Source organism: Eublepharis macularius, chromosome 5 (assembly GCF_028583425.1).
Source record: "Eublepharis macularius isolate TG4126 chromosome 5, MPM_Emac_v1.0, whole genome shotgun sequence".
Taxonomy (NCBI): domain Eukaryota; kingdom Metazoa; phylum Chordata; class Lepidosauria; order Squamata; family Eublepharidae; genus Eublepharis; species Eublepharis macularius.
In genome coordinates, this window is record NC_072794.1 from 97,270,037 (window position 1) to 97,295,761 (window position 25,725).

Genomic DNA, 25,725 nt, shown 5'->3' on the forward strand with positions numbered 1-25,725 from the left:
CTTGCCATTTAAAACATTCCTTTTTTAAAAATCAGGTTATATGAAACTTCTGACTGGGGTGGAGTGGAGTGGAGTGGAGGAGAGAAGAAAGTTGGCAAAAGCTCTTAGAGTTTCCCTTATAATGCTGTTTCCTGTAGCAGTTCTCTACTTTCACAAACTCATCACATATCTGAAATTATTATTATGACAGTGAAACAGAGATGAAGGTAGTGATGCCTAATAGTCAGCTGAAAGATATTCTGTTGGCAGGTGAATCATTTGTAATACTTGTATGCAATGTCTATCCATTGCAACGTGTCTGAATAAAGCCTTCCTGTAACAGACGATATATTTATATTGGTAATTTATTATTTTAAGCCACCTCAAGAGCATGGTGATGAGGAAGCACAGAAATTTCCTAAATAAATACATAGATGGAGTTTTCTAAACTGTGATGAGGAAGCATAGAAATTTCCTAAATAAATACATAGTTGGAGTTTTCTAAATTCTCATTCATTATAGGTACAGTCTCTCTTCATATTCAGCTTTGTCTCATCCCAGAATGGCTTCATGTGTGACACAGAAGTACCAAAACAAAATTTGCAAGCAACGCTTGTATCCTTAGGGAAATGTGCAAGTCACTGTTTTTGCTGTTCCCCGAAGTGTCGAAAGGGCATAGATTTTCAGTGCTTTTGTATAATGTCTGAAGTAACTGAAAGAAGTAATGTCTTATTAGCATGGTCAGAGAATAGTGAAGTTCTCTTCCCTCTGTGCTAGGCTGTATTTCATATGCTGGTTGATGGAAGCAGCTGTATGTACGAGCAAGGAAGTGATGGAGCTAGCCACCATCTATGTGGTTTTATTTCTGTAATCTGAAGTAACTTCCTAATGTGGTCCTTGCTTCTGAAGACGCATCCCTCACTGGTTTATTCAGTGGCTCTGGTGGTCTGTCTGTTCTTATCTTTATGAATTTTTGCATTATATATGGAATGAAGAAGTATAAAGCATACTTTTAGAGGTGTAGATCTCCTGTCTTAATTTATGTGATCTTTTTCCATACTTATTTATTGAACTTGTATGTTAATTTTTTCCTCTTTATGTTCTCTATGGCATTGATGCCTCAGTTTTCTGACGCCAAGAGGTGAATACCAAAAATTATTATCATGCATCTACTGCTCAGGAGCATTTTTGACACAATGAGACAGAGATGAATCCTCAGATGATCTACTTTAATCCCAAGAAGTGGTTACCACACAATTCCATTTTTACTACATACAACAAACTAAACATTTCTGTTTAAAAACCTGAATGTTCAGGCTTGGCTCAAGCAATTCAGTGTTTGTTAATGTCTCCCAAACATCTGAATGTATTACGCATTAGTTTATTATATACAAGTATTTTCCATGCTAGTGTTAATATAATTAGTACAGTGTGTGTAATCTCCTCTTGACTTATTCTTGCATGTGTTGAATGTTCATAATAAAACTTCAAAGATGCTGAGTGAAAAACAACAATAATGCCTAAAAATTGGTAGCACTTGATATATGCCTAGCCAACTGTATATTTCATTATAGTTTGAATGGATAGCAATTTTAAAGGGGACTTTAAACTCTAGGGCTTGGATCCTATGGTGCCATTCTGTCAGTGCAACAGCAGCTCATCCAGTGAAACAGATTTTCCATGTGCAGGGGAAGGGAGGGTGATTTTTCTGTTTCCTTCTCTAGACTGTCAGTTTATCCCCCCATGCTGTTCAGGTTCTCCAACCCAAAGGTAGTAAAGAAGGCTGCATTGAGAGGTTGGCATCATTAGGTATTTCAAGATGCAAAACCAGGCATACACTGAGTCAGAAGAGTGAATTGAAAGGCAAGCATATATCCATGTTACAGTGATTGGGCCATTGGGGAGGGAGGTCTTTAATTTGCTTCCTTTCTTTATTTAGGGAGGAAGTAGGGAGTGAGTTCAAATATCCTCCAAATGGAAGCTATCCTCCCATTTTTAAGAAGCCTGGAGTTATAGTTTGAGCGAGCGAGTGATAATTGTGTATGTGTTATCATTGGCGGCAGCTTGCTTGTGCTAGTGTCTTTACTGACATTCTGTCACATGTAACCCATGAGAGGAGTTGACCTTTTCCCTTTGTACATTCGAAGTTTGAAGTTATACCTTCATGAGACTACAGTTAAGCCAAAACTAAAATCATCTTTACTTGCCTCTGCTTTGCAGATGTGTGTGTCTTCACTAGGTAATGCTTGCATGATCTGCCCTATTAAAATGTTTACAGTAAATTTGACAATCCAGTCCAATCCCATATCCTGTTCTGAATAAGACTGTGGTGGGAAGAGGGAGACTGGTACAGTACAGCTAATACATCACTAATATGGGCTAGATCCCAAAAACTGTAAGAAGAGCTTGGCTCACTGAGTTGGATCTTTGCCACCTCCCCATTTGTGGTGCAGCTTCTGCATCACTCAAAAGACATCCCTGAAAGTTTGGGAACATTTGTAAATAGCACCATGTGCAGTGTAGGGGGATGGTAGAAGTGGCAGAAATTGTTGCCCCCCCTCCATGTAAGTGAATAGAAATGCCATTTTCCTTGCAGGGGGAGGGGATGAGAGAGTTGGCTCCAACTCTCTGTATTTTCTTACCAGTACATGTAAGGATCTTTCTTTCAAATTTATCCCACCCTTCCTCAAGGAACTCACAGTAGCAACTGTTCTTCCCTTCTTCATGTTATTATTGCAGCAACCTTGTGAGGTAGGTTAAACTCAGAGATATGGTCATTGGCTCAAGGTCACCCTAGTCTAACATACTGCTCAATACACCACAATGGTTCTCTGATTGCCTATCTTGTAGTCCTCTTCATCCTGCCCATTGTTTCATGTAACTTTCTAAATGATTGTTAGGCTTTAAAAAAAATCTGCTTGTACTATATAATCTCCAATTTCCACCTCATTCCTTCAGTGCTTTGTGGGTTCTCTTGTTGTCAAACTTGTACAAATCCCAACTATTTTTCAGCCCCAGAGGTGTCCTCCCACCTGTCTTACTAAGAATTGACTAGTTCACTCTTACAAGCAGAGACATTTTAATGACAGCTGCCTTCAGCCGGGGGGGAAAAAGCCCCAAAGTCTTAAGCCTTTCCCCCCCCCCCATCCTAAATCCTCAAACTCACGAGAAGAGGACATGCATATAGGAGGTGCTTCGTGGGAACATAAGGAGCAAAGAATAGTGCTACATTGGAAAGTGGCCTCATGCACACATTCATATTAATTGAATGCAGCTCCTTTGACTATTAATTGAATGCAGCTCCCTTGTTGCTTTTTAAACTGAGTTTCTATATTTTATGGGAATTTAATTTTTATCAGTCAGTTATGTAATTACTCAAGATTAGTTTCACTGCAGTAGATCAAACAGGAGAGGGAAACTGAAAATTTAGGCTGTAATGAAGAGGCCTGACTGTTGTCCGATTAATATTTATTTGTAATATGTTCAAGCCTAGATTTATAGCCTCAAACTCTGAGGAGTCATACTTGTTTGAACTCCCTGGTGCAATATTCTTTTAATCCTGCTGTTGCTGGATTTGTTTTAACACGGAATGCTGACTTTGTTGCCAGAAATAGTTACAGTGCTACAGGGGTTGTACTTCCAAAAATTCTTTCATGACTTTTAATTTGTATTTGATTGTTGGCAAGGTTGCAAGATTGTATGATCTGATTGACTGACTGAGTAATTCTTTTAATTAAATATAGTTTAAATATATTTTAAAAACATAGCATTTACTTGTAAAGAGGTTTAAAATGAGTTTGAAGTATCTTTCCCACATTTGGTAACCTTAAGTAGTTGAGCAAGCAGTTAACATTTATAACCATTTTAATAAAAGTCTTGGAGGTCTTTAACACAAACAAAATGTGCTATGCAGGCTAATTAAATCAATACTGCCATGTAGGAACTTGCAGTTTCTGGAATTGCTCTTTTAAAGCTTAGATATAAACAAAAAACTCATTATTTTGTGGTGTGTAACACTGAACAAGGGAGGTGTTTCCTGCTTTATTCTTTTAGTAGAATGCATATGGGATTTTCATTGAAATGCGACTTGTAGTTACATTGGACTTGAAGAAAACTGTATGGATTGGCAGTATACAAAAATGTCAGGTTCTCAATCTTATCATCTCCAGTTTGCAGGAGTGGAGCATAGCCTGCTTTTCCAAGCCCCCCCCCCCCCCCCAGTAGTTCGCCACTTGGTTCAACACTCAGTGAATTAAATAGGAGATATACTATGAACATAAACACAAGAGTGAGCTGTGAATAACCCCAAATTATCTAAGTAGAAGACAAAATTCCACATCCTGAATGTAATCCAAAATTCCTAATGTGCTTCTTGAAGCATCCCATCTCATGTGGAAGCAACACTTCAGGCTATCCCTGCCGCTGAAGTGAACAATAAAGCTCTTGCATACACTGATGTTCCCATTGCTTGTTGAAGGCTCCACACATAAAAGGAGTCAATGAATTGAGTTTACTGACTGCATTCAGATGTCGTGACAAACTCTTAACATGCTGGGATTGTGCACAAGGATGTTTGTACTCTCTTCTGACTTCCCCACCTCCCTGCTTCTCTTCAGCAGAGTTAAATTGAACACTTCCTGGTTTAAGCAAGTTCCAGTGTGCCATGATATCCTAACAGACACCTCGACAAGTTGGAGCATGCCCTCCCACCCAAGTAGGAGTCCAAATTGGGATTTAATAGATAACATGGCATATTGAACCTTGATCAAACTGGGAAGTATTCAAACAAGATGCGGAAGAGGAAGGCTGAAGGAATGAATAAAGTGTTCAGGTACACCAAAGAAGCTGTGTTTGTGCATAATGATGGCAAACCTCTGTTTAATTAGAGTTTGTTGTGACAAAGTTGCCTAAATCATGCATCTTTATAGATTATAACTTAAAGCTTTGCTCATTGATATAAGGAGAAGAACTGAAATTACTCTGGTCTAAGAAGTCAGCATCTAGATTCTTGTCAATATCATTTTTCTTTACATGCAGAAGACAGGGCTGGACATGAAACACTATGTAATCTTGTACTTCAGTTTTGTCTTCTGTGCTTGTGGACTGTTTCCAAAGCTAGTAACATAGTAGCCACAGGCAAAAGGAAATGTGTCCAGAAACCTGGCTTATTTAATTAGTGCTAGTAAACAACCAGAGTTTAAATTTAATTCTTCCTTTAAAAAAAATCCTGTCTCAATACATTTAAAGCGCAGTATCCCAGAGACAGCTGGGAATTCTGCAGCAGGGCCTTAGTCATCATCCACAGAGAAGGGTTTGGTCTCTTTGAGGCATTCAAGGGAATGGAAATTACTTAGTTTTTGTAAGATTTGGAGTTGTCAAGCAGAATTTAAAGTGATAATTGGCAGGTCATCAGCCACACAGATTTGCTGTTGTGATAAGTGATTCAAGATGAAGTTTTGAGTTAAAGTAAACCCCTTAGAACTATAGATTTCTACACCCAACTGTTGTCAGTTTGTTTTCTGTAACAAGTGTTTCACATTTTTGTCATCTTTCCATGCATATCATGACCTGCAGTTGCCATATTGTATGAAGGCCTGATAGTCCATGCTGGAGAGAAGAGACAGAAAGAACCTGTAAACCCTGAACCTTCTCTCTTCCTTGCCGCACACTGCTTTCTTTCCCTGGAACACCATGACTTACTTCAGATGCAACTTAAAACAAAATGGTGCGGGGGAAGGGGAGTTTTCTCAGTCTATGTCTTAACTGCCAAAAGCTCTATGGAGAAGAACTTATTACACGGTGGTTCCCTATGTTCAGGGGAAAACATATGTTGCAGAGGATTTTTAAGGTTCTTCAGGAAGATTTCTTTTGGAAGTAAGACATGTGAATCCTGTTCTTAATTGTATGTGGGGAGAGAGACTGTATAGATAATGAAGGAAAATGTGAAGTAAACCTGAAACACATTGTGTCCATACATAATGTAAAGAATATTGTCCATAATTTATGTACAAAAGAATGGGGGCAATGCCTAAATGGAACAGAATGCCTCCAATGCTTTTCTTTCAGCTAAGGCAAGTTTAGTGAAAGGATTATGCACCATATTTCAAAGATGTATGTTTTAAAATAAAGTGGAGGAGAGGGGAAGTAACTCCTTAGTTACTTCTGTATAGGCTATATTGAAATGACTTGGTCATCATGTAAGACTTTTTAAACCTTGAGACAGCACCTAAAATTAAAAACAAACCCCATCTCTGTTTTTTATCCTCATTTTGTCTGTGTGGTGAATATTTCTCCCCATTACTGAATTAAGCTGTGATTTTAGTACCATGTTTTCCAAGGAGGTTTTTTTTCCTCATTACAATATTGTATATTTCCTGCAAATTTATGGTTTTGACCCCAGAATGATATTGTTTTACTGTCAAGAATAGTGGAGGCCAGACTAACTCTTAACCTCTCATTGGTCATTCATCACTGAAATGACCACTAAAAGCTTTTCAAAGGATAATTGAAATTACCAGTCATTTGTTTCTGCTGTGTAGGGGGTGGGGCACAATGAAAATTTGTGTTGCTGCATTTTCAGAATGGCACAATTAATTAATTATATTAATTTAAAAATTTTATTTACTTCATTTATACCCAGCCTTTCTTCCCAATGGGGACCCAAAGCAGCTTACATCATACTCTTTTCATCCATTTGTTCCTCACAAGAATCTTGTAAGGTAGATTCGGCTGAGAGTGTGTAGCTGGCTTAAGATCACCTAGAGAGCTTATGTGGCAGAGTGGGGATCCAAACCTAGGTCTTCCAGATCCTCGTTTGACACTCTAACCACTACACCATACTGATGCTATAATTTTCTGTAGAATTTCAAGAATGTAACTGTAAAGACAGGTTTGGGAAGAGAGAAATAAAGTAATACAAAAGCAGAGAGTTGTATTACATCTCCTTGTCTGATTAGATATGGAAAAGCCATCCGGTATAGTTTCTAAAGTTTCGAAGTGTCTAGTCAGCTGATAGCCTTCAGACCTACACAAACTAGGACATTTGGAATTCCAGAAGGTGCGCTGACTGTGGAGCAAAATGACGACTGACTGAAAGCACACAGGCTTGTGTTGTCATGGGCTGGGCCGGGCCAGCCCAAGCAGGGTGGTTCAAGTCCAAACCTTAATGCCAGAGTCTGAGGGGAGTTCCAAGAGCCAGGTCAAACAGGTGGTCAGAGCACAAGATAACACCAGGAGTGAGTCCAGAGTCCAAGAGCAAGGTCAGGCACAGTCCAAGGTCAGTTACCGATAGCATCAGGTCCAAAAGCAGGCACATGCAAGGTCCATGGAACACAGCATGGTTGGAGACAGTAGACACATTACTTCCACGCCCGGCAGTTCCTCCAGACTGGCTCTTATAGCCAGGCGTGGTTTTCAGCCAGCTGCTGGGGCTCCATCCTGACGCTATTCATTGTCACTCTCCAGCAGCTGGCGCTGGCTCAAGAGGCCGTCTCTCGTGCAGTTCCAGTCTCTAGCGCTGCCTGCGGTGTTCCTTGGGCGTGGGTGAACCTGGGGGGGTGGAGGCTCTTGGCTGCGCTGCACCTGTAGAAGTCCCTGGCTGAGCTTCCCCTGTGGTATTGGAGCTAGAGGGTGCTGGTGTCTCAGCTGCTGGCTGCAAGCTCTGATCAGCCAGCAGCTGTTGCTCCTGATTGCTGGCTTCTGCTGAATCAGGGCTAGGGCTGGCTACACAGGGCTCCTCTTCTCCTGAGGAGTCCTGGCTAGCTACACGAGGCTCCTCTCCTCCAGAGGAGACCTCACTCTCAGACTGGGCCAGGACATGTGTGCTCTCTCGCTGGATGTTTCCATGAAGGCAAGTTTATGAAAATAAACCCAAATCCTGTCTCCTAATGAGAGAAGACGTTTCAGCTATGCGTGCAAGAGGAATATAAGAGGATTTTTGAGACCTTTTAATTAGGGTCTCAAAAATTAGGCTTAACAATCTGTCTCCTTCAACACAGCAACATCAAGCAGGAAACAGATTCAGACCGGCGAATGCCGAGTAAGTCTGCCTTGCAAATAACTTTCTACTTTTCTTTTCTGGACCTTGGACTTAATTAAAAATTGTTATAATCTCCTCTCTCTAAAAGAAACTAAAGATCAGCTATGTTTCTTTCTTTATCTCATCTTACTGTTTTGAATGAGGGCAGCAAACAAATTTGCAGCTCTTCAAAGAATACATTAAGTATAATTATTTATGGCTTATTCGGACTGGGAAGTTTAAAACATAATAGATAATAGACTCTTAAATGTGAACAATAAACATACCCAGGAAAAGTGCCAAAATTTCGGACATTAGCTATTTTTTTCCACCTATGTTATGATTTTCTATTTATCTTCTGAAAAGAAATTGGCTAACAGACTTTAAATTGCTTCTTAGTTTGTTGATTGGACTATAGCAGCCTCCTGCTCTTGGATTACAATATATTAAATATAATTACCTGCTTTTCCTTTGATGTTTTGACTCACTCTCTGAAAAGAAACTGCATCACAGACACCAAGTTGTCTTATATTTTAAATTAACTTCCTGTTTTTGGATTACAGTATATCAAACTCTTCTATATTGCATGAACTATAACAAACTGGGAAAATATAATTGCTGGTTTGCAGCTGAAAATAATCTTTCTTTAAAAAATTTTTTTAAAATTTCTCTCATTAAAATGGCTTCCTACTGAAGAGTCTCAGTAATATTCTGTTATACCACCATCCCCTTGCTGAGATTAAATGTATCTTTGAATTATCAGAAGGTGTGCTGACCAAGGCCCCATAGGAACCCAAGCTAACAAATCCAAATAAAAATCCAGGGAGAAATGCATGAGAGAGTCTAAGGAGAAGCACATGGAAACAGTCATGGTGGTGTGTGTGTGTGTGTGCTGAGCAAGGGAATTCAGAGCCAGTCCTCATGATCAGATTATTGAGCACAGGTTGAAACAATGAAAACAGCTCTTGTTATAAGTGCCAGATAATAATAGAAACAAAAGTTGGATTTTCATAAAGCTAGAAAGAGAAGTTTAATTGGATTCAAGAAACAAGCCCCTCCATTGATTTGGAGGAAAGAAACCTTGGATCAGGAAGGAGGTATGTCCAGGAGTTGGTTTCAAGCTGGAAGAAAATATGTAGAGAAGATAAAGTCATATTTTGGAATAGTGTCCTCACTAGAGGCCCTTTCTGTTAGACAAGACTGAGACAAGACAACAAAGTATTGTGCCTGCCAGCTTCCAGTGAGGGGAAAATGGAAGAGTGACACCTACGACAAGATTGCCAGCAAAGGAAGCAACTCTGGCTAGCCAGTCTGCCTGGATCAAAGGTCAGATTGAGAGATTTCCCATATGTATTCCTTAGGTCTGCTTTTGGGGAGGGAAGATCCTTGCTATTTTACTCCCATAGCAAGCAGACTATAATCCTGGAATCCAGCTGTGCTCAGAGTTGTGGATGAGATCTTAACCAGGACAATAAGCTCTCCCATCCCAGTAAAGCTCTCTCCCATCCCTCATTTCTTTAAGGTTTATTAGAACAATTACTTTAAGGACCAAGAGAGGTTTTCTCCAAAACAAAGATGTCATTCCTTTGGCGAGAAGCCTTTTTTTCCTAAGGATTATAAATAGCTACCTGAAAAATTACTTCAAAGATTTATGAATTTAAGAAATTTGGCAAAAACATTTTAAGTTTTTAATTGGAAGAAGGAAAAAATTAGAAGTACAAAGACTTACTGTTTTTAATTCTACTGGTGAAGAAAGCTTACCTGTGAAATTTGTTGTCTGCAAACAAAAAAAAAGCGAGAGAGAGAAGAAAAAAGGTTACACCACAGTGGGAACATTTGGCTGTTTACTTTAAAGTCTTCCACAACTGAGATAAGGGCAACTGTGAGACTGAGACAGGTTGTGATGGTGATGAGAGCTGTCTTAGAGGAAGTTTAAAACTGAAAATCAACAGACCTGAAGGCTATAATTGGATAGTTCTCCTGTCTCTTGCTGCCTATTATCTGATAATGGCTACCAGGAAAGACACAGGAAGATGCACTTCAATTGATGAATCTGCAGAGAAAGCAAATTCAATTGATTTAATCCAAAAATGGTTCCAGAAAATGGGTGATAAGTAGAGAAGGGCATGAACAGCAATGTGGACAAAAAAAAAGGCCATGAACAGCCCAATCTGTTGTTCGCGAACAAGCTGTTTATCCTCACATTCTAAACAAACAGGAGGTCATTGCAAGAGTCATTCATTGCTGTTCGTCAAGCCAGACAGTCTGGCACCTGCAATCAATTCCCTTGGCAACTTAGGCAGGGATTGTCTGAACTCTGTCTGAACTCCTGCTGTTGCCATGGAAACCCCAATCTAAACCCAATTTAGCTTGATAGGCAGGTCTTCCTTTCAAGTGTGGAGCTCCAAATTTATTACAAGGGAGCAGTAGGGACGGGGGGCTCCCAGCTCTGGCTTTGCAGGCAGTGGAGAGGGAGAGAGACAGTTGCTGTTGGCATTTTGATAGAGAGAGTGCATTGGAGCTTGAATTTTCTTTGTGTGTGGTGGGATAGGGATCTACCCCTTCAGGTTCCAGTGCTGCTGCCAGGCTCTGGGCCAAGCTATTATTTATTATTGGTACCTTTCTTGCTGCCTGCTCAGGTCAAGTTTCTGGGAGTGGTGCAGTAGAGATCTTAACCAAACTTGGATGCTGGCTGGAGGAGAGCCTGCTGGCCCCCACAAACATCCAACCACGAATATGTTCATGAACAGGTCATGCTCGCAAGTGTTCGTGAGTCCCTGTTCGTGGATGGCAACGAACAACAAACATCATGTTCGGGTTTTTTTCTGTTCGTGCCCATTTCTAGTGATAAGATGGAGAATTTGAATAAAGATTTGGGAAGGAAAATGGAAATGGGTAATTTGGAAAAAAGATTTGACCAAAAGTTTGCTAAATTAAAAAATCAACTGTCAGGTCAAATTAGAACATTGGAAACCACTATGAAGCAAGTGGTTGCAGATGTGAACCAAACTAATGAAAAGGTTGTGGTTGCAGAGAATAAAATGGACACTTTTGATATAAAGATGGAAAGACAGTTAGATGATTTAGCTTTACTGGAAATGAGAGAGAAGGGATTTTGCCGGAAGTTCAGATCCATTCCAGTAGAGACTGGTGAGGATATCAGTGAGAAGATGGTTTTAGCTTTGGCCAGCCTCATAGACTGTGACCAGTAGGATTTACAATCAGAAATTGATAAATATATAGAATCAATTCCAGGTTTGCAAAAATAAGAAATCTCCCAAGAGACATACTGGTACATTTTGTAAGAAGGAATGTCAAGGAGCAGATTCTGCAACAACACATCAATACAAAATTAAAAATTAAGAACGCAGATATAATTTTGAAAGAAATTTCTATTTGGATTTTACATAAAAGGAAAAGCTATGCTTTTTTTGGTAGAAAAATTGAAACAGAAAGATTCCCTTTAGATGGGATTTTCTGGAAGGTGTGATCTTAACATTCAGAAAACAAAGATTTAGATTGAATTTAGTCCAAAAGGTCAGTGATTTTTTAGAAAGACATAATAAAGTTAAACAGAACAGATGTTAGAGCAACAATGTGATTTGGACAGAAATCAATTTAATACATAGCTCAATTTTTGTAGCAATCAATTTTTGTAGCAATTTGGTAGAAAAATTGAAACAAAAAGATTCCCTTTAGATAGCATGTTCTGGAAGGTGTGATCTTTATGTTCAGAAAACAAAGATTTAGATTGAATTTAGTCCAAAGGCCAGAGATTTTTTAGAAAGACATAATAAAGTTAAACAGAACAGATGTTAGAGCAACAATGTGATTTGGACAGAAATCAATTTAATACATAGCTCAATTTTTGTAGCAATCACTCCATTTCAAACACCAACTTTCATAAGATAGATCTGTCAGGGACTCCATACTTTTTTTTTTATATAAAATCCGTATTTATCTTCATTTGGGGCATAGATTCCCAGCACAAATGTTTTGATACCATAAAAATCAACCTCTACATCAGTGTATCTTCCATAGACATCAATCAATACCAAATGAGATTTTAAATGTGGTTTGATATACAAAACCACTCTGTTCTTTTTATTGGCCACTGAAATAAATTCTTCTCCCAGTGCTTATAAACCAAATATATGGCAAGGGGAAAAAACCAAGTGTTAAATTTAAGGTTTTGAAGGATGCGAAGGAAGAGGTGGGTTGGGCCTGCTCTATTTGAAATCATATTTTGCTGCAAGTTGTTTTGTATGGATGAAAGAATAGATTTTGTTAAAAAACAGAAGATTACTGGATTTAGAAGGACATGACAAAATATGGATGGCATGGTTACTTGTGGTATGATAAAGCTAAGGTTAATGCAGAATTTAATAACCATTGTTTAACGTGCCTTGTTGAGAATTTGAAACAAAGAATTTGCCCAAAAATACCCATGTGGCTATCACTACAAGAACCTTTTAGAAGGGAAGTGGTAAGCCCTTCTAAATTGGTTAACATATTGAGGCATGCTAGTATTTTCACAGGGTGATATTAAAATAAAATCAAGAGAGGATCTTTTAACAGAGGGGTACATTCGCCAATGGTTTACTTACATGCAAATGGTGGAAAAGGTTTAAGTTGACAAGCAGAAACATGATTTTGATCAATCTTAGACTGAATTTGAGACATATTATGTACAAATGATTAACATGTTATTGCTAAAATGTATAAACTCATGTTGAAATTTGAGACAGAGGAAGAGCAAGTCAAAGAATGTATGACTGAATGGACTAAAAACTTTGGTTATGATATATTAATGGAACAACAGGAAAATATGTTGTTAAAAGGGTCGAAATGTACATTAACTTCCAGTCTTAAGGAGAATTTTTATAAGATGATGTACCGTTGGTATATGACTCCTGAGAAATTGGCTAGAATGTATAAGGATGCATCGAACTTAGGCTGGAAATGCACTCAACGCAAAAAAATTTTGAACCCAAATACAATTATCAATCCAGATTAATGCTCAATTGAAACTAGAGACCTTTTTATTGGGAATGATGGGTATTCAGTTGGAAAAAAAGTGTTGAAACTCTGTTCTTATATATGATTCCGGCAGCAAGACTATTATATGCACAAAATTGGAAGAGTTTGACACCACCTGCAATGGAGGAATGGCTGACAAAGGTGCTGGAATTTTCATTGATGGCATCATTTACTTCACTGATTAGAAAAAAGTCAATATGTTCATTTGTTGTTGAATGAAAACCCCTAGTAGACTTTTTACATGAAATAGACAATAATGATTTGATGATTTGTGGCTTTATGGACTAAAAAATTTGGATGTTAGAAAAATAGTGCTTTTAATCATTATGTGGAGTAAGCATAAATTTGAAAATGATACCAATATTTGTTGCAGAGAAAATCAGAAGCCTTTTTAAAGTCTATATAGTTGGTTTTTTCTTCTTATGTTGTTTCTTTGTATTATTTGTATGTTTTGTTATTCTTATATGTTGGTTAGTTGTTTTTGTTAGTTTAGTTTTTGTGTAATTGTAGTTTCAGGTTTTGTCCTTTTGTTATATAAAACTCTTAATTTTTTTTTAAAGACAACAGAGTATTGTGTCCAAGGCACCTGAATTGGATTTAAATGCTGAGAATAATAGTCACAGAGCCTGACAGAGTAATCTCTGGGCTTTTCTTTTGTACTCAGGCTATACCTTTCCGTGGTTGAGCTAGCTGGCCATTGTATTTCATTATTAAAATTCAATCAGTTAAAGTGGTCTGCCCTTGCTTGTTCTCCCAGCCAGTCTAGCCTTCTTTGTATTCCCCATGTATCTTCTAACTGAGGCTCACCTGATTCTCAGTAAACAATGATTAGCCAAAAATAAGTTGGACTTAGAAAAGATGGCAGGTCAGGTGGGTTGGTTACAGACCAGGCCACAAAATATAGAGCAAATGGTCATGGCAACATTATTAAAGATACTGTGTTACATATAGCTACCATGTATGATGAGTCTCTGTGCTTACCACCAGATTTCAAACACAGGTACACTAGGTGATTAGGAAAATAAGACAAATGTTTAATTCTAATCTAAGAATGTTATTACTATTGAAAAAAGTGAAGATCTGATATTTCTCATTATAGCTGTTGGATGGAAATTGCTTGGCAATGAAAGATGCAGGTCCAACACTTGAGAAACCGTTTTCATGAGAAAATTAAACATGATGGTTGGCTAAACTTTATTTTCTAGCAAATTGTATCATTCACTACTTCATAAAGAGACCAAGCGAAGCCCTGGGATGAGAGCAGAGAATAGAATAGCAAATAGGACTCACTTCTATGTTTCTATAATACGTAGAAAATATTTGGCTCAGGTACCAAAGAATGCAGTCTCTACCTGTGACTATGGTAGTCAGCCAGCAAAGAAACAAACAAACAAAAAGAGGTGGGGATTGTAGTTGGAGATACACTTGGAACAAGCCCATCAGTGCTTCTAGCTTCTCAGGAATCCACCTTGGAATTGGCTTGTGGCTGTGTAGTTCTAGCAGGCAATGACAGGCATAATCCATGCCTGTTACCTTCTCCTGCACTGCTAGCCCCAGTGGTGCTGCCAGTGCCTTGGTTACCTGGGCAGAGATCTGGAGCTGGGTGCCAAGCAAAATGGTCTGGTATGCCACTGTCAGCATGCATTATATAGCATTAAGAAAGCTCTCGGGGCAATGGTTGGAAGGGAGTGGAAATAACTATGGAGCAATCCTCTTTGGGAACTTATGCTAACTCTTCTGGTTAGAAGATACCACAAGGAGATTCCATCTGGTAAATCTCTTGCTTCCTTATCTGTACTCTCTGCCCTCACCTACTTAGTTTAGTTTTAGTTTATTTGATTTTTAGCCCACCCGCCCTGTGAGTGGGCTCAGGGTAGGTTACCGCCATAGTAGAAGTATAGGAAATAACACAATAAAAACAACAAGTTTCAAAAGAGCATACTTTTCAGAATTAAAATCTCAACAATATAGATTCCAGCGTCTCAGGATGGGGCCCCTTCATACTTCCCTCCCTGCCCTCCCCGCGAGAGGGCTTAGGGTGAGTTACCCACTCCTGCCTCATACAGCTGTAAAAAACAGACAACGAGGCACCAGTATATGGTAATTTCTGAAGATTTCTGGGCACTACTGAGTGTTATTTTATAACAAATTGGTTAAATTAGATATCAAGGAACAAGAAGGGATTCAGTTTAAGTTTTGATAGTTTATTTCTCAGTACTCACCGATGCTCAAGGGGGAGTGAGGGAGCACATAAACCTCACATATTAGCAGTAGAGTTAGTGGTGGAAAGATGGAAGAAAAAAGGAAATGGCAGACGGAGTATATTGTAAGACTCCACTCACAAACTTTTCCCCACACTAAGTTAGTTTCGGACTTTTTTTGAACTTTCACAAGTGACCTACAGCTATTCCTTCTCCCATTAATGAGGCTTTAAATCTCCTGCTACAACTAGCTTACTGTTTCATTTTAGGAGAGATAAGAGTGTTGTGGGGTTTGCTTTCAGTAATGATTACCATGTTCAAGAAAGGATAATAGTGTTTTGATTCCTCTACATAGTACGTAAAGTATACCAACTCACGTCGGCAGGTTAATGTTATTATTATCCACCTAAGATTGGTAATAGGTAAAAAGCTTACTTGCCTGTACCTATGGTTCTTGAAATACATCTCTGTACATGTCTCACGTCCCTATTTAGAACATTAATATTTCTTGGCAGAAACAGAGTGTGAATTAGCTTTTCAAGACATTAAACAAACTGAGGTAAGTAAGGTTCCTGCACTTACAGAGATAGGGCATGTATAAAACCCATGTGAAGGTTATCCATGGTAATAGATAAATGTACCCTGTGTGGAATGAAATCAATGGCAAATTCAGTAAGTGTCTGTTTGTTGGAATGTTATAGGTGTGAAAGCCATCAGAATCCACCTTTCTACTAATTCCATTAGCAGAGATTTAGGAACACAAGATGTCTCTTGTAAAGTTTTACTATCTAGTGATTTTAAAGTGGAGCTGTTTAAATGGTCATGGAATGCAAAGCTCAGTGACTTCACTCTTTTATTTCCCTTCTAGGTATCCTAGAATGCACATCAGGGCAGGACTGATGGATGCTCATCTATATTGCTTGAAGAAATATGTGGTAGACTTTCTTGTAGAGAACAGGTAAGAAAAGCCATTGGCATCACACATGTATTTGGAAGTGCTGTAATTGTAACTCTAGAATCTTCTCCATCACTGTATTTTCCTTCAGATAGTGAAGGAAAAGTTATCCCTGTCTTGCGTACCTTGAATGCTGGCCCATACTGCCTTGTGACTAGACTCTGATATAATCTTCTAATACCCTACAGGTATCCTTCTAGCATTGTATCCAGCTTTAAATTGTGTGACATGCATTGTGGGATTTCTTTTCCATTTTGTGCTCCAGTACATGCACTTGGTTGGAGGTTGAGCAAGAAGACATTTTCAAACCTTGCTTCTGCTTCAGTGTAATCTTCTTTCGCTTCAGATTCAGAGTATGTACATCCTAGAATATGTAGCCCAGTCTTAACTCTGCATAAGGTTTCTACTCTTAGAACCCTTCTGCTTTTCTAGTTCTCGCAGTTGTAGAGTTCTTCACCTTCATTCATGAAAGTAGAGTCTTCTGATATACTGGTTCACTGTCTGTTTGTTCACTGTCTGCTGATTTTCTAGTTTCAAGTTAGCAAGGAACAGATGTAGACACAGGAAAAACAACAACTTTGAAACAATGGCACTGGGAAATACTGAAGCTGCTGAACTGATAAAGCAAAATAAATTAAAAGGAAAGTTTTGTTTTTATTTATTTTTTAATACCCCCCCTTTCCCCCCATTGGGGACCCAAAGACGTTGTTTAAAATTCCTCTCTTGCAGATGGATTATCTGTGTGAATGGTAGCAATCAGACAGTCTACTAGAAGCACATGTATTAATCTGGATAGTATCCTCTTCTCCCTCCCTAGTCCCTATGAACACCCAAATCACCACAACTAGTAGTCTGCCTTTAACTGCACAAAAGTGAGAACTGTTTCTAACAGAAGGGACCTGGTACTTTTTACTGCTCAGTTTCTGATCTGTTTCTGATTTTACCCCAATCTCCACTTGTTTCATGCTGGCTTCAGGAACAGAGGATGCCATGGCAGATGCGGATAGAATATGCCACAGCAGATAAAAGATGCAAAGGGCTTGTAGGAGGCATTTGATATGTAGTGCATTTGTTCAAAGCACTTCACGTAAACTCGGTTGAATCCATTCTTTCCCACCTTCCTCTTCCTGCTGCAGCCCATTGTGCTCCCTGAAAAGCTGCAGCTCTGTGGGGAGGCTCAGTCTGGAACAGTTTGGAGGCTCTGCTTTCCTTTGATATGCAGTTCTTAGAAAAAACCCTGCCAGTTTCACCTTAGGTCATCAAAGGGCTGCCAGAGAGGCATTGCAGAGGCCTTAGTCTCACGTGCCACCTATTACTAACATGCTTTTGTCTACATCATAGTTCTAGAGCTGCAAATATGGCCTGGCACAAACTCTTCCCCTTGGAGCTGCAGCCTCATAGTTAAGGCAAGCCCTTTAATTTTGTTCAGATGCCAAGTAAACTCTGTAGTGTGCCTAGCTGTTCTACTCATTTTTCATATGGATGATTGAAGGGCTGTGAAGAAAGGTGGATGGGTTGGGCATGCAACAGAGATATTTCTAGTGGGGTTATGTATGTTGGCATCTAGCAAATAAAGACTGTTAGGCCAGGGGAGATTTTGCAGCTTTTGCCAGCACTTTGTGCAGCAGCATTGCCCAGGATCCTCCTTTCTGTTCCAACTACATCTTCCATTTGTATTGTTGGGCAGGGAAATGAAGGAACTTTTTAGGAGGTACTGTGGGCTGCTTTGGACTGTCTCAAGGTGCTTAATGATAAGTGAGATTGTCTGTATTATTTTGACAGTTTGAATTGAGGGAAAAGGAAGAGTGAAATCTGATCCAAATTGGAAGCAGAACTCACTTTGTCACAGCCTCTTGAATCCTCAAAAGGGGAGTAAAAACAAAACACATTACTAGGGAGGACCTCACCTCCCAGGGTAACAGGTGCCACTAGTATTCCCTCTTAACTAATTCTTAGCTTAGAGACCAAGGAACAGAGTCTCCGGCCCTTCCGGCTATTAATTAAGAAGTTAGCCGTGCAAGGTAGGACTCCATCAGGTTGAGTCACACAAAAAACAATTGCTTGGTAGCTGTGGCTAAATAGACCAAATAACATCACAGACATATGATTAATAAAGTTTATTAAGAAGTGTGCAAAAGATTGTGCAAGACAGAAAAGAACTAAATAACCACTCTAAAATACGGTCCAGCCTTTGGTCCCTAACACAGATATTACCTTGTCAGACTGGAAGCACAAAAGTCCCAGTAGAACTCCAAAGGCCAGAATCCAGAGACAAGAGTCTTGGATGAAGACCTAACCTAGTAGTCAAGTCCGGAATGCAGAATGGTGTGTAAGCAGCAGGTATACCACCACCAGCAAATGACAACAGCAGCTCAAACTAGAATTAAAACCCTTGCTTTATGTTAGGCTGCCCACAGCATGGCCTGATCATGCTTGGCCAATCAATGGGAGTTACTAAGACATGTGACCACATTCTATTGCAGCTAGAGCATATTCATAATCTGAGCAATTTACCATCATTCAGGGTTCCTTGTGCCAATGAGATGGAATTCGAATGCAAAACTCCCTCCTGTTCTCCCTCTGAGGCGGAGGACATCTTGGGTGTTTCCCTTCGCCCAATCAGGGAGGCAGGAATTAGAAAAAACTTTCTTCCTCTTCCTATTGGCGTCTGGAACACCCTCTCTCCAGTTCTTTCCTGCCTCCAGGGAGAGCAGTCGCTCTGGCAGTTTCTCTCTCTGCCTTTTCTTTCATGTTCTTCTTCATTCTACTTTTTCTTCTTCTCCAAAACCCTTCCTTACTTGTGCTAACCCCCTCGCTTTGTTAGCCTTCCTTCTGTTTCCTGCTTCCCCCCCTTTTTTCTCTTTGGCTACAATTCTCCTGTGTCCCATCTACCATGGAATCCAGGGACTCAGACGGGAGCTTCATGGAAGCCGAAGAAGAGAGCGCGGCAGCAGCAATCCCTCCAGAGAGCCTGGGCGACCTTCCCGGTACCGTACTGCCCCTGGGGCTATACGGAATCCCGGCACCTTTCCGGCTAGCCAGCCGCGTATTCCATCTAAAAAGCAGCGAAAAAGAGCCCAGGAGCCGGGATTGTTGGGGAGCGGTCACCCGGAAGAGAAAAAAGGCGCCAAAACAACGGCCGCGAAAAAGGCGGGAAAAAGCGGCGGCGCCCGCAAGTTTACCCGCGCGGAGACGGACAACGCGCTTGCCATTCTCCCGCCGGGAGAATTGGCAGAGAATAACGCTGGACCTGCCTCCCTCGCTCCTGCAGCTGAGAACTTCGCAGAGCCAGGTATTGTTCCCAACGACCTCGGGCTGACGCAAGATTACGGAGAGCCCCAAGCAGGGGACTTCCTCCCACTACTGAGGCAGATGATTAGGGAGGAAGTTGGAAGGATTCGCCAGCCTACCTCCAGGCCTCCTAGCGACCGGCCCCCTGCCCCTGTTTCTCCCCCCAGCAAGCAGAGAAGAACTGAGTCCCTCTGGCCAACTAAAGCTGCCCAAAAGTCTACTCCAGTGTATGTTAGGGATGACGGGGGCCCCTGGGGGGACGCATCATCCTCTGATAGCGAGGATGGGGAACAAGGGGACTTCCTGTCTGAGGAGGAGGAGGAGGAAGAGACTCCCATCCCTGAACAAGCTAATAGACTGTTCAAAGCAGAAGATTATCAATACCTACTAACCAAAACCCTGGCAGCCTTGGAACTCCAAGAGTCTACGGCAAAGGGGGAGGAGGAGGATCCCAAGGGAAACAAGGGGCCCTCTAGACCAAAAGGCTGTAGGGAGTTCTTCCCTAGGGATAGTAACCCAGAAAGGGTCTTCCCCTTTCCTGAATACTTTGAAAGGCAACTGAGGGCAGAATGGTTGAAACCAGCAGCTCCCAGACAGTACCAAAGCTTGGTTAAAAAACTCTATGCCTTACCTTCTTTCACAAATGAGTTCTTGCAGGTACCCAAGATCGACGCTCCAGTGGCGGCACTCCAGTCCTCTGGCCTGCTGACCAAAGATGGCCAAGGAGCTGTTAGAGACAATCTGGACCGGAAGGCGGAGACTGCGCTCAGACGAGCGCACGAGGCGTCTGCGATGGCGATCCGAGCAGCATCATCTGCTTCCATCGTTTCCAGGGTGGCGATTGTGTGGATACGCAAGCTTATTCAACTTCTTCCAGGTAACCGTAGGCGTCTGCTAGAAGGAGCTAACAGAGTACTGAAAGCCAATACCTTCGCCGCTGACGCGACCTTGGACGCATTGACCTTCTCTTCGAGGGCTATAGCCTCCATGACTGCAGCTAGGAGGCTACTCTGGTTGAGGGCCTGGCCCGCGGACCTTCACTCAAAGTTTATCTTAATGGCCTATCCGTTCCAAGGTGACATGCTGTTTGGCGAGCCCCTGGATAAGGTCCTAGTCGAGACTCGGGATAAGAAAAGAGCACTCCCTAGGACACTCAGAAGGTCGGACAGACACAGCTACTCCTCTCAGTCCTTTCGTTCTCAACACGTGCTACCCAGGTTTCGTCAAGACAATAAACGATCATCCTGGAACTCATCTAAGTCCACACATAGGAAAAGATCCTTTGGTTCCAAGCCCTACAAGGCAGCCCAACACAGAGGGGACCGACAGGGATTCGAGCCCAAGGCCCCAAAGTCCTGACTCAGAGCGATTCCCGGTGGGGGGGAGACTACAGCACTTCAGTCAAGTATGGCAAGAGGCTCATTCGGACGAGTGGGCCACCAAGGTAGTCTCCCAAGGGTACATCATCGAGTTCAAGTCCCTCCCACCGGATCGCTTTCTCAGATCACAGCTTCACAAGGGCCTACTCAGAAAACAAATTACTATGAGAGCGTTACAACATCTTCTGGACATCGAGGCAATAGAGCCTGTGGCACTGCACGAGTGTGGACTGGGAGTCTACTCCATCTTCTTCACTGTGCCGAAGAAAAACAGAGATTGGAGAGCAATTTTGGACTTAAAATTCGTGAACCAATTTTCATTCATCTGAAACACTTCAGAATGGAAACATTGCGCTCCATCTCCGAAGCTCTGAGGCCAGGGGACTTTATGACTTCAATCGATTTGACGGAGGCCTACCTGCACATACCCATTCACCCTTCCCACAGACGCTTTCTGAGGTTCTGCGTTGGTGGACGGCATTTTCAGTTCAGAGCACTACCCTTCGGCCTGGCCACGGCACCCAGGGTGTTCTCCAAAGTCCTCATCAACCCCATCGCTCGGCTTCGGGAGTCGGGGATTCACGCCCATCCTTATCTGGACGACATCCTCTTACGGGCACACTCGAGAGAGAGGGCGGCGCAGGACACGTGGACAGCTGTTCGCTGCCTCCAGGATCACGGTTTCCTAATAAACACGAGAAAGTGCTCCTTGGTTCCTTCTCAAAGGCTTCAGCATTTGGGGATGATAATAGACACCAGGAAGGGTCTCATCCTCTTGCCCCAGGACAAGATTCTCAAGACCAAGACTTTGATCAAGTCTGTGATACAAGACAGATTCACGTCCCTTCTAAAGTTGGCCAAAGTCATGGGCATGCTGGTAGCGGCGTGCGAGGCCGTCTACTGGGGTCGCTTCCATTCCTGTGTCTTACTCAACTTTCTCCGTCCGTTCCAGTTTCGGATCATGTCCAAAATCGACGGTCCTGTGGCAGTTCCCTGGAAAGTCAAGGAGACCCTCAAGTGGTGGACCAGAGAGTCGAACCTACGCCAGGGGAAGTCCTTTCTGAACCACCAGCAGACGCAGCTCTTCACGGACGCGAGCCTTTCGGGATGGGGAGCGACCTTGGACGGACTACCAGCTCAAGGCTTATGGTCCGAGGAAGAAGCACGATTGCCCATCAACCTTCTGGAGATCAGAGCGATCCGCCTGGCCCTGGCTCACTTCTCCAACTCAATACGAGGAAAGCACATCTTGGTGAGGACGGACAACGTTTCTGCCAAATCTTATATAAACAAACGGGGTCACCAAGTCCTCCAGAATGCACAAGGAAGCAATGAAAATCATCGCGAGGGCAGAATCGCATTTACTCTCCATTCAAGCGGAGCACATCAGGGGGACTGCCAACCTCCAAGCAGATTGGCTGAGCCGGCAGTCCATCCTTCCGGGGGAGTGGTCCTTGAACCGGGAGATATTCAACCTAGTCGCAAACGAATTTGGGTCACCCAGCATAGACCTGTTTGCAACTCATCTGAATCGTCAAACCCCACGCTTCGTGTCGAGATACTTTCACCCACTGGCGGAAGGAACCGACGCCCTATCGGCTCCTTGGCCGGGGGGCCTCCTATATGCATTCCCCCCTCTTCCGGTTCTTCCAAAACTGCTACGGCGGATAGCGGACTCGGACAGGGAAGTAATTCTTATCGCCCCTTGGTGGCCGAGGAGACCTTGGTTTTCGTCCCTCCAGTCCCTGGCGGTGTCACCACCGTTCCGGCTGCCCACCGTTCCAGATTTACTACATCAGGGGCCGATTCTTCATCCAGACCCGAAATGGATGTGTCTGACCGCCTGGAAATTGAGAGGTTATCACTGTCCAACTTAGGATACTCCGCACAGATGGTCCGTACTATGCTGTCTTCCAGAAGGAAGTCAACCATGAGGATTTACGACACCGCCTGGAAGGCCTTCATCAGATGGGCAAAAAGGAAAAAGGCGGACTATATGCACCCCCATCTAAACTCAGTATTAGCCTTTTTGCAGGAGGGATTGGATTCAGGGCTGAAACCAGCCACCTTACGCAGACAGGTGGCAGCGCTGTCGTCAGTACTATTTTTGCAAAATGGACTCTGTCTATCTAAACATCCTCACATTCATCGCTTCCTGAGAGGAGCCGCTCTGCTGAGTCCTCCCACAGTCCACCGGTTCCCTACGTGGAGGCTGCACGTTGTTTTGTCAGCGCTGACTATAACATCGTTCGAACTCTTACGAGAGGCACCTATGAAATGGCTGAAACTCAAGACGATCTTCCTAGTGGCCGTCACATCTGCCAGGAGGATCTCTGAACTCGGGGCCCTCTCTGTTAAGCCTGGACACTGTGAATTTCATAGAGACAAGGTGGTCTTGCGCACAGACCCCACTTTCCTGCCCAAGAGCATTTTGACATTCCATAGATCGCAGGAAATTAATCTTCCCTTGTTCTGTCCCAACCCTTCTCATCCGAAGGAGAAGGAATGGCACACCCTGGACGTGAAACGCACCATTAAAATTTATTTGGCCAGGACTGAACCGATAAGGAAATCGGATTTCCTCTTTATCAATACGTCCCCTCCGAATGTAGGTATGAAGATGTCCAAGCCAACTATCGGCAGGTGCATCCGTACCTGCATCGCTGAGGCCTACAAAGCGTGCAAACGGGACGTTCCACAGGGAATTACAGCACATTCGATCAGGAGCGCAGCAACTAATGCGGCTCTACATAACAACGCTTCAGTGGAAGAAATCTGCAAGGCGGCCACGTGGTCCTCCATCTCCACCTTCGTCAGGCATTACAAGCTAAATACCTACGACTCTGCGGACGCCGCATTCGGCAGAAGAGTGCTGCAGCATGTGATGCAAGACGAGAACCTCAACCCACCCAGTGCAAACTAACTGCTTTGGGAGCACCCAAGATGTCCTCCGCCTCAGAGGGAGAACGGACCTTTGGACACTTACCGTGAAGGGTCCTTCTCCTCTGAGGACAGGAGGACATCTTGCCCTCCCAAGGTTCTCGCACTCTGTTCCTTTATTTTTCTGCCTATATCACCTTGCTTACTATGCCTGGCAGCACGTTTGTCCTGTATGTCTGAGTTGTTGGTTTAGTAACCACGTTTTTTATTGTCGTTCTAGTTCTTCATGTCCCCATTTGTTAGGGGTATGTCTTCTCTTCTATTCTGTTACAAGGGCTACATTTTCTGTGAAGTCCTTACTGCTGTTGGAGTCACCCGAACTGGAGAGAGGGTGTTCCAGATGCCAATAGGAAGAGGAAGAAAGTTTTTTCTAATTCCTGCCTCCCTGATTGGGCGAAGGGAAACACCCAAGATGTCCTCCTGTCCTCAGAGGAGAAGGACCCTTCACGGTAAGTGTCCAAAGGTCCGATCTCTGTCTTTGAAGCTCTCTGATCCCATGATCTCATCTGCACCTGTGTGCCTCAGTTCCATTTCATCCCTTATCTTTCTGGGAACTGCATAGTGACTATAATTTTCCAGAGATGGGCCTTCTGTAGCCTAACCAGATCCAAAAGTCTGAACCTAAACTTTGAAAAGCTAAGAAATTGACTAACAGTGGCCAGTTTTTGACAACCTTGTGCCCAGGGAACATGACAGTTTTATGAAGGACCAATTGACTAACCATGAACTGAGAAGCTAGGCTGAAGAAGCAGTTTAGCCAGAATGCGAAGAGGGGGGAGTGGGAGATGGCAGCCTAGGCAGTACACATGAGAGTATCTCCCTATTATTTCTGTCACCACCATATGCAGCTCTGGTGCTGCGGAAGCTTCGCCTCAGAATCTTATTCTTTCTCAGAAAAAGTGGTTTATTCAGAGGGAGATGAAGTGAGGGAATGGAGACTCATGCTGGGATCTGGAATGCCTTCTCCAAGGGCAATTTCAGGAATTGGTATATTCTCCTGGGATCATTTGTTTTATGAGGAATTGGGGCAGAATGTGCAGCATCAGTGACTTGAAAAAACCACCCACTTTTTTGAGATGTTTCATTTTCACTTGTATATGTGCCTTAACATGTAAAGCAAATAGATTTTTTTTAAAAAATGTACCCCAGAAAACAAATTACTTCACTTCTTTCATTATTCATACTCATCTCTGCTTAAAGAATAGCCTAATCCTTCTGTTGGCTGGGTGAGTGCTGGCTCTCCCATACATAGTGATGATGTTTAAAAGCCCTTAGAAAATATGTATGATTTTGTGGAGGAAAAATGTGGATAGATGTATAAAAATTCTCTTTAAATCGTTCTATCTACTCCAAAACCCAAGGAACTGAAATGAGTTTAAAAATGTATCTTCCTCTATGGATATCAATTTTTTTAAAATAAATGCATGCCAAGTGCATTTAAAATGGCTTTTCTACCTCTCACACATTAGCAGGAGAGAGATTCTGAAGTGGCTTAATTTGTTAATATGGTGTTAATTTGTTTTATTATTTGTATATTGATTTTAGTTCTTGTTTTTATCGATTTTAACTGTTCACCGCCCAGAGCCGCTGGGGATGGGCGGTATATAAATTGAAAAAATAAAAATAAAAAATAAATAAATAAATAAAGTGACACATGTAAAATTGGTCAGAGGTGTCTGCGGTGCCCAGTTGGTTTTAACTGATGGATGTCTGAAAGTCTTCTACTCTCTGGAATGAGAAGCAATTTTTTATTCAACAAGATTGCCAGACAGTTAATTCTAATTGTCAAGATCAAAGCAAGGTGTTTACATGCCTTAAATTAAACTCAAACCCCTATATCCTGCCTTTAAAAAAATGTGACTGCTAACTTCCCACCCAATAGCAGCTGCAGTGGAAGATGGAAGGTTACCACATTGCATCAGT

General features: G+C 42.0%; 1 protein-coding gene across 2 annotated transcripts in view; it reads left to right on the forward strand.

The window, feature by feature from the left end:
• The window catches only part of EIF2B3 (eukaryotic translation initiation factor 2B subunit gamma), a 191,148-nt gene that overhangs the window by 67,529 nt on the left and 97,894 nt on the right, over window positions 1-25,725 (forward strand). For both annotated transcript variants that reach the window (XM_054981225.1, XM_054981226.1), the window contains exon 6: window positions 16,106-16,195. In XM_054981225.1, coding sequence (XP_054837200.1) covers window positions 16,106-16,195 — 90 coding nt within the window. The remainder of the gene's footprint in view (window positions 1-16,105; window positions 16,196-25,725) is intronic.